Here is an 18,245-nt window from a genome sequence, read left to right as displayed (position 1 = left end):
TTGAGGACACACACAGCAATAAAAACTGCTGAGTAAAACTGAGTAAAACTGTTTGTTTTACTTAGAAGTGTTGAAGGCACCACATTTTCCATTCATGATCAATGTAACATGCAGGAGAAAGCTGTATCACAAATACATTTTCACTTAAATGTGGCAGATCCCCCTAGGTTGCTAGTTTCTTATTTCTTCTAATACATGCAGAAGATCATCAATCTCTGCTTATAGATATTATAATGGCTTTTTAAGTAAAAAATGCCAGTGCTAAGAAATAAAGGTATGATCAATTATTCCCGGTGCTCAAACTCTACACTTTGATGTACAGTTTTAATAAGAACAAACAAGTATGCTTTGAAGAGAAGTACTTTGGTATTTATAGATATTTGTATGTGGGGAGGCACAAGGCAAAATTTCAGACTTTAAAAAAAAAACACTATAGAGATTATACCACTTAGTACAGCTGAAACCTCTAAAGTAGCTGATGTGTGATTACATTTTAATTGATTAGCTGGACTAAATACACAAACTTAGGAGCGACTTATGAGTGACTACTGATATCCATCTTTTCCACATCTCTCAGCTATATTGGAGAGTATGTACTGAATTTTTGTACTCCCATAATACCATAGAGAGTCTGACACACAGTACACTTCTCTTTGCAAGAGTGAGACTGCACTTAGCCTATGGTGCAGCTAGGATTGCAGCAATATAGCCTCCCTCTTGCAACGATCAATAGAGGGCTGTAAGAGGTAGTGCAGACTCTGATGCAAAGATGGTAGGAGTTCTACCCATCTAAAAGCATATATATGCACAGGATATTTACTAACTAGGCAGTAACTTAGGCTGTTTAAGTGATTTCCAACTCCACCCAAGAAAATACTATTGGCTATGCATGCTTTGGTTAGTGGTTCAAGTTTGCCACAAAATCAGGAATCTGCTATTCATGCACGAATGCTCCTACCATGAAAACAAATCACTTGCTGGTAAACTTTGGCCATAGTGGAATATGGTCTTTTATCTAGTCTATTAAATAAAATGCAAGGGTGTCTGCCATGATGGTTCATTAAATATCCATTTCCTGTGGTGCAAATGAAAGACAAGCATGCTTTCATGACAACTGTTACCTTGCGAGAAGTTTGTATTTTCCGTGTGGTCCGTTTCCCTGGCAACGTTATGTCAAATGAGAACTTGAGACTTGAATTGAAATCCATACCTTTATTTCAGGATCAGAAAACAATATGACAATAAAACGTTTGCATAGAAATAACACAACCCTAAATAGTGTAGAGTATTCAGTGTAAATACCATGGAAGTAGTAGAATAATTTCTAATTGTTCTGACAAAAAAAGTGAAATCTATGTTGATAAGGGTAATGATCTTGGACTGTAGTAAGCCCCCTTTACGTCACTTTATTAAATTTTAAACAAAAGATGTTACCTTCTACCAGTATGTTCACAATCATTTTTGGACCAGAAAACACTAGGAAAAAACAAGTTTAACAAGTGCACTTTAGGTGCCTTTGATATGTATCTGTGCTTGACAATAGTGTTTCTGGATATACGGTTATCTATGGGGCATAAACAAATTATTTATATGGCTCTGCTCACGATTTTAAAAATGTCTTCTATACTTTCATGCCTATTATGTAACTAAACACATAATGCAACTGCAGGTAACTATTTTATTTTTGCATAAATAAGACTGCATTGTATTTTGTTTGGAGTATTCCTTTAATAAAGTTTGCTATGATAAAGGATCCGAGATGACAGTAGATGGTTAGGATTTAGGCTCTTATGTTAGTCCTGACAAAGTCACAACAGTTGCATGTTACTTGGAACCAAAAACAATAAACACATACAAGTATGATACTTTCTATACAGACATATTACATAAACCCATTACCATGCTTTGGGGAGAACAGGGGAGACTTTGCTCTGGGGGGATTCTCAGGTCGTGGAGCCACTAACTGCACTGGACGTACTTGCTTGTCAGCCAACTTCTTTAGACTAGCCTGCCGATTTTCAAACAAATCTCGCATGTTTTCCATCTTCACTTGAACAGCCTCAATCTGAGCCTATTGAGTCAAAATCAAATACATTTTCATAAAGCAGCTATAATAGGAATACTAAGTGCAATTCACTGTCTAATGTGTATTATGGAATTCTCTGTCCTGCTCTAACAAATAATGGTCATGCATGGCTTAATGTATGTTAAAGAATATGTCAAGTGAGCAAAAGTGGGTTGACAATGAACAGCTTTTTTGAAGACTTTCACTCTTGGATCACTACAGCATAATGGCTAAATATTTTGTAGTAAAAAAAAAGAAAAAGAAAAACTAAGGGGGCTAAATAGCATATGTGTAATAACACAGGGAAATGTGCAGAGAACACAGAGCAGCTCTGAACTTCTGATAAGATGAACAGGTTATTTTTGAACTTTTCAAAGAGATAGATGTAGCGCCCTGGGGTTTAATCAGTGAGCTCCTTACCAAATTCCTTGTTATGAGTAGTTACTGTAGATAGTTGTTAGAGATCCATTGATTTCTCCCTAAGTTTGGCCATGTTGTACTTTTCTCTTCTGCCACTAGGTGGCTGGGCACTTAGTGGCATTAGATATGAGAAAGACATTTCAAGGTTAAGTTATGGGTATATGGGATATCTCAGCAGATGGGCAGGGATTTTCTTGGATCCCTTGGCCTGCTGGGAGAGCCTATAAATTTGGGTGAAGTCAGGTGATATATGTCCTGCCGTCTGGGTGGACATGTGTCATCTGCCCTGGACTGCTAGGCCGGAGATTGGGCCTATCCCAAGGGTATCTGCCTGTCAGGCTGTGTGAGGGCCTATCCAGAAGTAAGAGGGCAGCGCAGGGTTGGGACTGCGGCTTGCAGTCCAACCAAAAGTGCTCCACAGAGAGCTGCTTTCCATGGGGGCACTCCTGTGGGCATCCATTGACACGGACAGCAGGACTCGGCCCTGCCTCCCAGCTCCCATATCACTGGATTTGATTGACAGCAGCAGGAGCCAATGACTCCTGCTGCTATCAATCTATCCAATGAGGACCCAAGGCAGCAGCTGGAGCTGCTGTGCTTGCCCCCCTCACTGGAAATATCAGGTTCAGGTAAGTAAAAGGGGGGCTCTGGGGAGCTGCTGTACTACAGAAGGTTTTTCACCCAATGCATAAAATGCATTAAGGTGAAAAACCTGGAGGGTATTTTTTTTAAAAGTAACCATACTGAGCGACACACAGGGCTGTTACTGATAACCTATCCTTCCGGAAATACCAGTTACCTAACTATCAACACTGATCCAATTGTATCTGTACTTTCTCAGGAATTTACCGAGCATGCTGATCAGGAGTTATGACTTCATTTACTTGATTTTTGTTTCAGCTCAGTGGGTCAACAAATATTTAAGAGAGAGACAATCAAGTCACAAGCATTTTCAGAAGGTGGTTAGCAAGGGCAGCTGCTGTAATTATCACTGCATAGATTCACTTTAAGGACCCATTCAAGCTCCTCTTTGGTTAAAAAACTGATATACAGTTTTTGTTACACAAGATTTTACCCCTGTAGATAAATGTTGTAGCATCACAACCTGGAATTAAAATATTAAAGCATTTGTAAAATAATTTTTCCTTCTAAAATAACAAACATATTATATTTACCTGCTCTGTGCAATGGTATTGTACAGAGCAGGCCTCTCCTTCTTGGGTATCCTGGCAGTGCTCCTGGCTCCTCCTCTTCTCAGTGTGCCTGAGCTGCACTGCCTGTGTCTATAGGCACAGACAGTGAAGCTTGGCCTGCCCCCCGCTCCCTCATCACAGGATTTGACTGACATCAGTGGGAGCCAATGGCTCTTGCTGGTTTCACCAAAGCCTGTAAGAGCTGGGAGAAAAGGAGAGAGATGATGCAGACGGGCACAGTGCTGGATTGAGATCAGGCTTAGGTAAATATAAGAGAGGTGAGAGAGCGATACACATACTGAAACATTTTTTACTTTAATGCAAGGTATGCATTAGGGAAAAATATATTCAGGCTTTACAACTATTTTAATTGGAATTTTTTTATCACTGGTCTACAGAAAATACAGTAGTTCACAATATTGAGCTGGAAAATGAATCAACATAATTTTCCAAACTTTAAAAAAAAAAAAATTTTTTTAATAAAAATCTAAAAAAATCAAGACTGCTTGAATATTAATCCACTAAATAAGAATATAATTTGCATAGTAAGATAAATTGAGTGCAATTAAATTGACCCTGCCATTAAATCTATGTAATGGGAAAAAAGCATTCTTGGAATAACTGGACACTTCACAGATCTTGATTTTGTTGTTAGTACTGAGCAATCAGAATAAGCCTTTGCAAAAAAAAAAAAAAAAAGCCTGTAGTTTCAAACAACCACATAGCAGTGAAATAAACATGCAGTGACAGTTTTCTGGGCTGATAAGACCAAAGCTCAGGGCTCAAGTCCTGCGGGAACGCATGGGAACGGAGTTCCTGTACTTTTTCCACAACAGGAACTCAGTTCACGTTAGCAGCCGCGTCCTGCAAGACTTTGAAGTATGCGAGCTGTGTGGCAGTTGCTACACCAGCAGCTGCCAACACAACTCGCAATAGTAAGTGCCGCACACCTGACCATTCAGGCATTGCCAATAGGGGGCCCCATGACAGCTTCCGCTTCGATCTACCTGTCAATCACAGCTAGCTGACGGGTAGATCAGGTCTAGATCTAGCTGATGGGTAGATCAGCTATTCTGCTCACAGGACATGCAGGGAGATAGGTGAGCTGAGGGAGGAACATCAGTTTGGGGTGGTAAGCTGGGCACAATACCTGGCAAAGTTTAATGCCAGGAGTGAAGTTTATGTGGAAATTTGTGAAGAGTTGGAATAGCAGCGAGTGTGTGTTGGAGCCCTGCAGAATTTGCAGCCCCCCCCCCAAGCTAACATACATCTCCTAAGCAGGAACACATCACTATCTCCTCAAGCATTCTGTCCAGATAATGTGCAGTTCACTTATGACCTTTCCGTTTAACCCTGTGTTTTCCAAACTCTGTTCAATGAAAAGTGTAAACTCATCACATAAACACTCTATATACAAAATAACATCCCCCAATAAAGATCAGAACATGATGTTCACATTTGCATGGAAGCACAATTGAATGAATGCTGATTATTCAAAGAATTACCGTATTTGTTTATTGAGGATTGTTTTTTTTTTATGTACTAACAGTTAAGCTTCATACACACAATACGAAAAATACCACTTTTGAAGCGTTCGTGCATATGAGCGTATCTTTTTTTTTTTTTGGTGGGGGAGTGGATCTTGGGTGGGAGTTCCCACACTTTTACCCCCAGGACTTGACCCCTGACAAAACTGAACTTCTTGGTTGTATCTACAGTACAAATGAGATGGAAAACTGACACTGATTGCCCAGAACACGATGAGTGAACCATGGTGGTAATAGCATTATGTTGTGTAAATACTTTTCATTGATAGGGACTGGTGACGATGAATGGATGAAAACGCAGGGCATTTCTACAGGAAAACCAGTTTAAGTCTGCAAGAGAATAGGGGCAGATAGTCTTTGATACTAAACATACAGCCAAAACTTATAGTGGAGTGGTTTACCACCAAGAAATCGAATGTCTTAGCCCTTGTACACACGGTCGGAAATTCCGACAGCAAAATCCGTCTGATTTTGTCCGACGGATTTTGTCCGAAACTTGTGTTGTATACACGCGGTCGGACAAAGTTGTCGGAAAATCAGATCGTATGTACCGTGATGACGTTATTTTGTTACGACGGGACTACGTTCAGGCTAGTAGCCCATAGCTTTGGTCTAGGAATTTGATCTGAGCATGCGTGGCACTTTGTCCGATCTGAATTCTCTACACACAATCGGACATCGGATCATGTTGTCGGAAAGTTTTATAGCCCAGCTCTAAAACTTTGTCCGTCCGATATTCCGACGGAAACAGTCCGATGGAGCCCACACACAGTTGGATTATCCGACAACACTGTCCGATCTGACATTTTCCATCAGAATGTCCGACCGTGTGTACAAGGGCTTAGAATGGTCCAGTCAAATTCCCAACCTGCACCCTGCCGCCAATTACATGGTGGAATCCCAGCAGGGTTGCAGGCACCAGTGGTTCTACTGGGAGAGATAAGCTTGCTTTGTTGGGATATGGCTACCTGAGCCGAATCAACATCATTCAACCCATTCTTAATAGAGAAGGTTACCTTTAGCTGTAATATCTGCAAAATGTACCTAAATCTTCACCAGTACATCTTAAAAAACAGCTGTACTTGTGAGATTGTTTTAACGCTGAAATCATCATATTTTCAGATTAGGAAAAATAGATAATTGTCCATTCATCTACTTAAAAATTTCAGAAGGTATATAAATACTTTCAAAAATAACAGCCCTCTATGTGGATGGGCACATGATATACAAGACTTTTAAGATATAACCAGTAATTAAGTACTTTTTTTGCCAGATGTTGTAAATAATGTTGAATTTAGGATTCTGAAAACTAGGTCACAAATCAAGCAGTCTTCATTAAAAAATGTACAGCTGCAGCTTTCTGCCTGTTTTGTAAAGTGCTGCCAAAAAAAGCTTTTCAACTAAAACATTCTGTAATTCTGATGTATTCATTTTTCCACTGCCACTGTTAGCACTATTGTGCTGCTTCCATGGCATGCAGAATTGTTTCTGTCCTATGATTTCAATCTACCCAGTAGCATACATAGCAGGCCATTTTGGGATGTATGAAATAGTAATGGAAGGTTTTATTTAAGCGTATGCCTAAGCAAAATAAAAACATATGCAGTACATTTCTTAAAAATAAATATACACTTATTTTATCCTTTTAAATGTGCTGCAAGTACAGATAAAAACATGTTGATCCTGCTGGGAATCCAGTATGCTCCTAACTACTTGATGTGAGCTGACACTACTGCTAATGCTGCAAAGAAATATCAAGCAGCGTTCTCTCAGTCCTGAGTTTTTCTCTGCTGGACTTTGGAACGTTGCCTATTCTTACAGGCAGGGCTGGACTTACCATTGGGCTTGACTGGGCTCAAGCCCATGGGCCCTGCCCAATAGGGGGCCCCGTCGAGATACATAACCGAGTGTACTTGGCTCGGCTCCGCTCACAATCACGCCCAGTCCCGCCCTATGATGGACATAACACAGGGACTGGGCGTGACTGTGAGCTGAGCCAAGTACACTCGGCTACTCTTGGCTCTGGTCGGGACCTGAGAGCCACCAAGAGGACCCGAGAGCCGCCAAGAGGACCTGAGAGACGTCGAGATACAGAGTCCTGTGTCCGCCATTTTTAAACCTCAAGACTACAATGACAAGGCTGCAAATGACACTGGGGCAAGGCTGCAAATGACAAGGCTACACTGGCAAGGCTGCAAATGACACTGACAAGGGCTGTAATGACACTGGATAAGGCTGCAGATGGATGGGCAAGGCTGCAGATGGACACTGATAAGGCTGAATTGATGGGCATTTAAATGTAAGCTTTTTCCTTTAACTTTCCTCGTAAAAGTTTTTTTCCTTAAAATTCCCTCCTAAATTTGGGGTGCGTGTTATACGCCAGTGCGTGTTATACACCGATAAATACGGTAACGTATAGAAGGTAGGGCCCGAAAGTGACTTAAGCCCAGGGGCCCCCACCACCCTAAGTCCTGCCCTGCTTACAGGAACAAGTTAAAATAAAACATAATGTTAGGGCATGATGCAGGGGGTAAAAGGAGGTGTGTGGGTAAATCTGAGTTATTCCTATAAAAAATCCATTACATGTCTTTCATATGTAGTCCAGGAAATATCCAGTCTGAAAATGGAACAATACTTTGTATTGCTTACAATGTTTGCATACTAATAAATACAGCCGTGCGTAACTGTGTATTAGGTAGACTTCCAGTACAGTTATTGGATTATTATGTAGTGACACTAAAGACAAATGTAAGTTCTAATGCACCAGTGAATAAGCTACTTTTCTTGATGAGAAGCTTAGGCATGTAGCTATTGTATGAAGTGAGGTACCCTATGACCAGGTAAAACAGGGGTGTCCAACCCACGGCCTGTGGACCGGTAACTGTACACACGTACTGAATGTTGGCCAGTTCCTGCTGAACCAACCTATTTTCTGATTGTGTGTAACCAGCTTTATTAGTCTACTTCATGTGTGCTCCAGACAATTCCTCTTCTTCCTATGTGGCCCAGAAAGGTCAAAATGTTGGATACCCCTGATGTAAAGCAACAATGTGCTTATTCTCAGAGATTCTCAATGGCTTCTCCATATGCAATTACTAATTTTATGTAATAACATAAAACAAAAACCTTCACTGGATACAAACAGTAAGGAGGATCATTGCTAAGCTACCTAAGTACAACCAAATCTTCAAAACAAATGCATCTTATATTGGATTGGGGTAAAAAGGTTGACTAACAAACCATCTACAATTTTGGGAACAAGTCATAGTTCCTGGTTTACTCCACAGCCAAGCCCAATACAGTGGTTCTGGTTTCTGCATTTCTAATATTCAATTCGAAACTGAGAGAGATAAGTGAGGGGAGTGGGATACTCTGCCAACATCAGAATTACTGGTAAGGCTCTCTCCATATTAGGCCCTGAGAATACTAAGAAACTGGGGAGGGACTAAATCCAGCCCTGCTTACCCTGAACCGAAGCCTCAAACTTGAGTGGATTTGGCCATTAAAGAGTTTGTTACCTCAACATTTCATATTGCCGATATGTGCCTGCTGTGTCATGTACTTGTATGAAAAAGTATCCTGCTCTTGTTGCATTACTTCCTTTATGTGAAATCCCTGGTGTTCCTGTCAGTCCCTCTGCTTTCCTATTAAAAACTGACCACACTAAGCAGGGGAACACACCACGGTCAGTTCTCTAGCTACTGACCTAAATCCCTATCTCTGGGAAAAGCAGCTCTGCTGCCATACACACACATTTAATACACAATTCTATAAATAGAACTGCACTAAAACATCCACCTAATTTGCGAAAGGTTAATAAACGAATGCAATAAACAACTTTAAATAGTCTGTAGTAGACATTGACAACACCAAAGATATATTTTGCTTTGTAAAGTCCTCATGTGATGTAGGTGGTACACAGCACACCATAAGGATATCCCTCCACCACATAAAATGCACGCTTACCAACTAGAAAGCGTTAAACTGCTTGTGACATAATACCTGAAGAAAGAATTTCATTTTTAAGAGCTTCCACCACTGGCTTTCAGTGCAGAGGAAGGACAGACGACATTGGCTGCCCCATAGTAATCCTATGGGTGACGTCATCACCCAGGCTCTGCAGCCATTGTCGTTGCCTCTCCTTTACACTGAAGCCAGTGGTGGGACCTGATCATGTGACCAGACTGGAGCGGCTTCAGAATAGGTAAGTATATACATCTTTTTTTTTTATAGGGTAGATAGAATAGTGTTAGTATGGGGGTAGGACTAGATTTAGCCTTATTTAGAATTTGACGGGAATTCTACTTTAATCTATTTTACTGACAAATAGCAGAAGAAAAGTATTGTGAAGTATGAAAAAACAACACAAGATACCTTCAGTTCATCCGTTAGAACAGTCTCATAGTTATGCTTCAGGCTTTGTGGGTCAAAACTGAGTGTGCAGCTTTCCAGAAACTTCTCTATGTCTTGTAAAGCGTTCTGTGCACCATCCCTAGACTGGCACTTGTCCATTTGCTGGTTAGCTAGAAAATATGCCCCTTGGTCACAGCATTCTAAAGCCTGTCAACACACAATTATACAACCATTTTATAACATTTCACTCAATAATGACAGTTTCATTGCTTATATCAATTTTATATACACAGAATCCATGAATATAGGATGTGTACGTAGAATAAAAATAAAATGTAAACGCTCTCTGCTTGTTGGTGGCCAGATTATTTTCTAAAGTTCTGTGCTTAGGAAATGACTGAACCAAAATTCAATCAAATATAAGAATTGCTGATACCCAACCTTAGCCAAAACATTTTTCATATTGGATTAAAAGGGGAGGTGTCTTGTGTGGTTTTTACTGGGGTGTCCTGGCTGGGAGGTTTTCCTTCCCGTCCTTAGTGATCACCAAAGCAAGAAGTCACCAAAACCACTCCACTGAGGACACAGACACAGGCAGCAATAAAATCACATTCCCTGGAATTCATAAAGACTGGCACAGACAGATTTAGCAAAAATGTCTTGCGTGCATTCTAAAACTGTTGCCGAGTGTCTAGAACAGTGGTGGTGAACCTTGGCACCCCAGATGTTTAGGAACTACATTTCCCATGATGCTCATGCACTCTGCAGTGTAGTTGAGCATCATGGGAAATGTAGTTCCAAAACATCTGGGGTGCCAAGGTTCGCCATCACTGGTCTAGAACGTGTACTTAAATTTGGCTCCTGCTGTACCACTTTTGGAATGCACACAAGATACTTTTGCAAAATCTGTCGGTGCCAGGGTTTCTCCCTGTACGCCAGAACTGGTGTTAGTTAGCTCCATTTTCAAAAGATACAATTGTTGGTATTTTATTTTGAATTTGGCGCACCTTAGAACTACCTGCCTTGGTTGCACGAGTCGCTGTCAGAACCAAAAGTGTTGCATATGCTTCATGAATTTGGTGCAATACATTAACAAGAGTGATAAAAGCCAAAAAAGTGGCACAGCAGCTTTACTGAATCCCCCATTAAATTATGTTTTAGGAGAGTAGAAAGGTTTTAGAATGCCAATCGGTTTTTAGAATCACTTGTGCCCCTCTTTGGGTAGATTCACCAGAGCAGAAAATACAAGGACATTTTCACAACAGGGGCACAAACAGCAATAAAATAAAAAATAACAGGTATGCTAACCTTTCTCCATTTTACCCATAAAGTTCTATAAGGAGTAGAACAATAAAACATTGATACTGTAGACTGTTGGAATTAAAATACCTAGTTTTAGCTTTTGCTGTAAAAAAATGTGTTTTGCAAGTTCTGATTACAACAAAGTAGCTGAATTATGGTCAGTTATCGATATACATTCACTAATAAATGATTTAATTAAATAAAAATAATCTGTAACAATAAGGATTCTGTTTTTATATGAATAGAAAAAGAACATGTAATTCCTATAACATAAAACAGATATCATGATGATTACTGACGAAGTACACATTGCTCACTGTCGTACCTGCTGTAGCTGGACATGGAGCTCTTGTGTAGTACAGAGACGAGAATGTTTCCTTTTTATCTCCTCCAATAAAACATCCGATGCATGTCTCAACTCATTGCATTGCTGGCAGATCAAATTGAGTGCATAGTGATGATTTGCTGCTAACTGATGGCCATGTAGTATCACCAACTGAGACCTTGATGTTAACTCCTGGGGGTGAACACATATTGTTATTAAGACATTCTTCCCATTTTCAGAACTCGTTCAGATAAAAAAAACATATACATCAGTCAATTCCATCTGCAAGAAGGCACAAGCATACTATATACTGTGCTAGGTTTTATCAAGCTGCTAAGGCCTTTTAATAAGGCTGATCTCCAGGCAGATATAAAACACACACAATAATATAACTCTGCGTTCATTAATACATCATTAAATGTGCTTTTTCCTGCAAACTGGGTAAACATCTGAATTTGATTTGGTATTAGACTCTTGCAGTCCCCTGGACAGCAGAGTCAGAATGGGAGAGGGAGAAGCAGTACATGCAGCCAACCAGTTGTGCTGCAGTGCTCATATGCTAACAAGAAACATTTTGATAGAAGGAGCAAGCAAAAAGACAAAGAGATGACCTTATTAGTCTTCTTTTTCTCCTTTCACCAGGAGGGGGACCTGTAAGTGTAACTTAAAGCAGAGTTCAACCCAAAAGTGGAAGCTCCACTTATCTTCCTCCACACCCCCCCCCCCCTTCCGGTGACACATTTGGCACTTTTCTGGGGGAGATGGGGGAGCGTATACCTGTTTTTGACTGGTTCCCATCCCCACTTCTGAGAGATATTGCCGCAGTGAGATCACTCAGAAGTTCACCCCCCCTCCCCTCCGGGCCATTCAGAAAGCGCAGTGTGCTTCATGCACACGCAGTAGGGAACCCGTCCCTTACTACGAATGGTGGCAGCAGCACCTGAGAGTCTATGGAAACATCGGCTGGGGTGCCGACATTGCTGGATTCCTGGGACAGGTAGGTGTCCTAATATTAAAAGTCAGCAGCTACAGTATGCTGACTTTAAATTTTTTGCTGGGGGGGGCGGAACTCCCCTTTAATTGCAGCACAGAAAAAAAATCAGGTCTTTTACCCTGGCAGACAGGGCTGTGCGGTGTGGTAGAACTGTTTAAATCTTAAACTAGGTGGACAGAAATAAAAAGCCAATGGCAGATAAAATGAATCTGAATCATTTTCTGGTGTCCCCCGGTGGTGCTCCTGGCCCCTACTCTTCATCGACTGCTCCACGGAGACCTACATTCCACAGGGGCACCCATGTGGGCGCGCTCCCGAGTCCTGCTGCTGGGTCCATTGACACAGACAGCGGGACTTGGCCCCACCCCCCTGTCTCCCATATCACTGGATATAATTGACAGCAGCGGAAGCCAAAGAGGACTCAATACACTGGTTGGAGCTGCTGGGCTCGTGCTCATCACTGGAAAGTTTGAGTTCAGGTAAGAAAAGGGGGGGTTCTGGCACAGAAGGTTTTTCCCCTTATCGCATAGAATGCATTAAAGCGGGATTCCACCCTAAAGTGGAACCTCCGCTGATCGGATCCCTCCCCCCCTCCGGTGTCACAATTGACACCTTTCAGGGGGAGGGGGGTGGAGATACCTGTCAAAGACAGGTATTTACACCCACTTCCGGGCATAGACTCCCGTGGGAGTCTACGCCATTTCCTGCCCTGCCGCGCTGTCTGCTGGGACACACACGGGTCCCAGTGACAGCGCAGAGATTTCCTATTGCGCGGCGCAACTCGCGCATGCGTAGTAGGGAACCGGGAAGTGAAGCCGATTCACTTCACTTCCTGATTCCCTCACCTCGAATGGTGGCGGCAGCAGCCGAGGGCCGAGCGATCGATCGGCCTCGGCTGCCGGCATCGCTGGAACCCAGGACAGGTGAGTGTCCATTTATTAAAAGTCAGCAGCTGTAGTATTTATAGCTGCTGGCTTTTAATTTTTTTTTTTTTTGGTGGAATCCCTGTTTAAGGTGAAAAATCACAAGACTTTACAACTCCTTTATAAACTAAAATGAACAATAAAACATAATAATTGTTCTGAGCCCAATAATGTCTATAAATGGAAGCCAGCCAAAGCAACCAACATCTTATATCTCATAAAGTAAATATAAAAGATTTATAGAAGAGATTATACTTTATAATTATATATATAATCATATTAATTATCATACACAGGTTGGTCTATATATATACTGTATATATATATATATATATATATATATATATATATATATATATATATATATATATATATATATATATATATATATATGAGAAAAGAGAAAAACTGCGCAATCCCTAATAGTGAATATTAAGGTGTACACACCTCACCCAAAACTCAGTATGGACCCTAAGTGATTATAATACAATAACACCTATTTTACCAAGAGTCTCAAGGAGTGCAAAGTGTTATATAGAAAATCACATCATTATATATACCTGAACATATTGAGTGACATATATTAAACACATTTAGCAATACATATACAACAGTGTCACTAATTGCATAGAAAATGAATCACAATAATATTGTGCCATGTGCTGACACACAAAAGTTGTGCGAATAGATAGGTCACATAAATTATTGATGTGTCCTCATTGTGATAGTTCTTATAAAAACAGAAAAACTGTGAACAAAACACCACGTGTCTCAAATAATTCCAAATCTTCTAAGTCGTGTTCCAACGTAGAGCAAACTGAAGTGCACCGCCACCAAACAGATAAGATTGGCTCCTTACCAGATATCCTAGTAAGGTGCGCTTTAAGGGGTCAGGTCAGACCATACATAGACTTGAATCATCCAACCCTGGCTCCACTCTCAAACAGGAACGCAACTCAAGGGTATTCCAACAGGGAAAGCGAATAGTCCACTGTTCCCATGTGTTCATCTGACCTGACCCCTTAAAGCGCACCTTACTAGGATATCTGGTAAGGAGCCAATCTTATCTGTTTGGTGGCGGTGCACTTCAGTTTGCTCTACGTTGGAACACGACTTAGAAGATTTGGAATTATTTGAGACACGTGGTGTTTTGTTCACAGTTTTTCTGTTTTTATAAGAACTATCACAATGAGGACACATCAATAATTTATGTGACTTATCTATTCGCACAACTTTTGTGTGTCAGCACATGGCACAATATTATTGTGATTCATTTTCTATGCAATTAGTGACACTGTTGTATATGTATTGCTAAATGTGTTTAATATATGTCACTCAATATGTTCAGGTATATATAATGATGTGATTTTCTATATAACACTTTGCACTCCTTGAGACTCTTGGTAAAATAGGTGTTATTGTATTATAATCACTTAGGGTCCATACTGAGTTTTGGGTGAGGTGTGTACACCTTAATATTCACTATTAGGGATTGCGCAGTTTTTCTCTTTTCTCATTTATATATGTATATAACTTCTTTGGTATATATCAAAACTGCAGCATTATTCATTTTCATTTATATTTTTTATTCTGTAGCGCAAATTTTCTCCCTTCCTTTTCTCATATATATATATATATATATATATATATATATATATATATATATATATATATATATATATATATAAAAGCATGAATGAATGCATACAATTCAGCTACCTGGGCGTCAAAAAATTATTGATATTTACACGCTGGTGGATGTGGAACAGGCAAACAGTAAGCTGAAAATGTCACCCTGCATTTAAGTTTTATTGCACTTGTAAAAAAAAAAAACGCACCCAGCCAGTGTCAGGCAGCCTTGGTCTACTTTGAAAACAATAAAAATAAATTTTGTTGTTGGCAACTATATTGTTATGTGATCATTTTCTTTATCTGTGCAAAAAATACATTATTATCGGCCTATAACACGCACTTCTTTCCCCCTAAAATCAGGGGGTAATCAGGGGTGCATGTTATACGCCAATCCCCCACTATTTTTAACCCTTTGTGACGCTCTCTGCGGCTTCTGGGTATTTTTGGCCGCACTCGGCCGTTATCTTCGGCCATTCTCCGCTATTTTCGGCTGCACTCGGCCTTTCTTGGCGGCTTTCGGAAAGCCTGCCAAGAACGGCCAAGTGTGGCCCGAAAATAGCAGAGAATGGCCGAAAATAGCCGAGAAACGCCCAAGTGTGGCCGAATATAGTCGAATAGTCGAAAAAGACAAGACTGCAAGTGACTGACAAGGCTAAATGCAAGGCTGCAAATGACTGACAAGGCTGCAATGGAAGGCTGCAAAATGACTGACAAGGCTGCAATGGAAGGCTGCAAATGACTGACAAGGCTGCAATGGAAGGCTGCAAATGACACTGATAAGGTTGCATTGATGGGCATTTAAATGTAAGTTTTTTTCCTTAAACTTCCCTCCTAAAAGTTTTTTTCTTTTAAATTCCCTCCTAAAAGTTTTTTTCTTTTAAATTCCCTCCTAAACTTGGGGTGTGTGTTATACGCCGGCGCGTGTTATACACCGGCGCGTGTTATACACCGGCGCGTGTTATACATCGGCGCGTGTTATACACCGATAAATTCGGTACTCAAAAAAAGTAAGTTAAAAAAAAATGCATTTTGTTAAAGTGGTTCTGCACCTAAAAAAAAAAATATAAAATCACACTTACCTGTCCCAGGGTCCAGCGATGTCGGCGGCAGATGACGAGCGATCACTCGTCTCTCTGCTGCCCCCGCCGCCATCCTCTGTCAGGGAATCGGGAAGTGAAGCGTTGCGGCTTCACTGCCCGGTTCCCTACTGCGCATGCGCGAGTCGCGCTGCGCGTCTCTTCTGGTCCCTGCTGTGTCCTGGGAACTGTGTGTTTCCCAGAACACAACGGGGGGAGGGGCGTCTGCGGGGGTCTGCGGCGGTCTGTCCCGGAAGTGGGTGCAGATACCTGGATTATCCAGGTAACTGCACCCCCTCCCCCCTGAAAGGTGCCGATTGTGGCACCGGAGGGGGGTGAGGGATCAGATTAGCGGAATTTCCCCTTTAGGTTGGAGAACCGCTTTAAGTATAAGTTCAATTGTACTGTATGGCCCCCTCCAGCTCCATCTGTTAAAGCACATAGGCTGCACAGTGCAATGGAACATATGCCAAAGTAACAAACTGCTTATTTAAATTGTACATTGGCCCAAGGTTGCCTGCTGCTAGATGGGTCCATTTTGTTAATATAATTGAAGCAACAGGTCTATGGAGAATGTGCAGTAAATGTACAGTGGATCATCTGATTTAAGTGTACCATTATTTTCAATAGAAATGAAAAAACATTTACCCTGTGTATCAAAGTAAATATAGTGGTGCTAGCGCCCAAAAAATTACACAATAGCCACCCAGTGACAAGTGTACATCACAAATAAATAATGATAATATAATCATAGTCTGTGATTAAACAGACCATATATGAGCCAAAAATTGGCACATGTGACATTATGCAAAAATCATATCTTCTACCACACAGCGTACACTTGCCTTAAAAATGCACTCACCAGATAAAGATGCCTTGCATTCTCATGCTCGGCAAATAAACATAAAAAATAATCCACCAATATCCAGTCCTGCATCAGATGTCATAATCTCTCCACATAGAATAAAATAAAGTGCTTGGATAGTGCAGTAACGTTATAGTTACATAGTAAGGTTGAATAAAGACACCAGTCCATCCAGTTCAACCTGAGTGAGTGTCTACAATTGTCCCTATCCCTGTACATTTCTCACTCACATTGGTCCCTACCCTCAAGGAGCCCACAATCCAAGGTCCCCATTCATATACTAGGGCCAATTTTGGACAGAAGCCAATTAATCTATCAGCATTTCTTTGGAGTGTGGGAAGATACCAGAGTACCCGGAGGAAATCCACACAGGCACAGGGAGAACATGCAAACTCCAGGCAGGTAGTGTCATGGTTAGGATGGTCATGGTTAGGATGTATGATAAATGTATTAAAAATAATAATAAAAGCCTTCAAACATTGTACTCACATGAAATAAATATTAAACAAGCATGTATCTATCCAGTTGCTGCAGCAAGAACTGGCATATGAGGTCACAATGGACCCGACGTGTGACCTGTATCTCACCCACACAAACTCATCAACCTCGGAGCGTCACTTCCTGGTTTAGTGTGCAACATCACAACTAGTTGCTGTACAGCCACGTCCCTACTGAACTATATGAGCACCTTATTTTATTCTATGTGGAGGGACTAAAACATCTGATGCACGATTGGATATTGATGGATTATTTTAACCCTGGGAGGGTTGATGTTTATTTGCCGAGCATGAGAATGCAAGGTATCTTCATCTGGTGAGTGCATTTTTAAAGGGGAGTGGAATCACCAAGTGTACGCGGTTTGGTGGAAGATTTGGAAGATATAGTTTTGCATAATGTCACATGTGCCAATTTTTGGCTCATCTATGGGCTGTTTAATCACAGACTATAATTATATTATCATTATTTATTTGTGATTTACATTTTCCCTGGATAGTTATTGTGTATTTTTAGGGAGTATTTACTTTGATACACAGGGTAAATGTTTTTTCATATTTAAATTATTTAAAGTGGCAGCTTTCAATTTATTGCATCATTCCTGGCACAGTGGTGGTACTTCAAGTGTGGGTGTTCGCATCTTTTGGACCATCAGTTTTTATTTTCAATAGATAGGCAAACATTGGAAATTGGGATTGGCCAGGGAACATGATGTTTTCCCCTTTATATTACATAATATAAGATAATAAAATAAAATGTTAAAGAGATGAAGCAATACACAGTATATGCAAACCTGGGTTGATTTTGCATATATATATTACTACTATTATAACTCCTCATCCGGGGGCCGTGACGCACATTATGGGCCTCCGCCCATCCCCTGCCCTGGGGGGCGGGGACGCTGTACTGCCGCACGTGCGGCGTTCGCCGTGCCGTCAAGTGTTTGCAGTTGGGCTTTCCAAGCTCGTTGGCAACGGAGAACTTTGGGTGCCGGCTGGTGGAATATGTTATCCTGACTAGCATCGCCCCTCCCCCGTACGTGCCATATGGTGTGA

The 18,245-nt window shown here is 41.0% G+C and overlaps 1 protein-coding gene across 8 annotated transcripts in view; it reads right to left on the bottom strand.

Moving 5' to 3' along the window:
* The window catches only part of MCF2 (MCF.2 cell line derived transforming sequence), a 296,431-nt gene that overhangs the window by 123,090 nt on the left and 155,096 nt on the right, over positions 1 to 18,245 (bottom strand). For all 8 annotated transcript variants that reach the window (XR_013277191.1, XR_013277215.1, XM_077490004.1 and 5 more), the window contains 4 exons: positions 11,206 to 11,397; positions 9,600 to 9,785; positions 1,900 to 2,071; positions 1,122 to 1,210 (listed from right to left, as the gene is read on the bottom strand). Coding sequence is in view for 6 of the 8 variants with exons in the window: in XM_077490004.1 (XP_077346130.1) it covers positions 1,122 to 1,210; positions 1,900 to 2,071; positions 9,600 to 9,785; positions 11,206 to 11,397 (639 nt within the window). In the remaining 2 variants the exon portion in view is untranslated. The remainder of the gene's footprint in view (positions 1 to 1,121; positions 1,211 to 1,899; positions 2,072 to 9,599; positions 9,786 to 11,205; positions 11,398 to 18,245) is intronic.

The sequence above is a fragment of the Lithobates pipiens genome, unplaced genomic scaffold (genome assembly GCF_037356315.1).
Source record: "Lithobates pipiens isolate NorthernLeopardFrog02 unplaced genomic scaffold, aLitPip1_a1.2 Scaffold_1, whole genome shotgun sequence".
Classification (NCBI taxonomy): Eukaryota; Metazoa; Chordata; class Amphibia; order Anura; family Ranidae; genus Lithobates; species Lithobates pipiens.
This window is presented reverse-complemented; position numbering and strand designations above follow the sequence as displayed.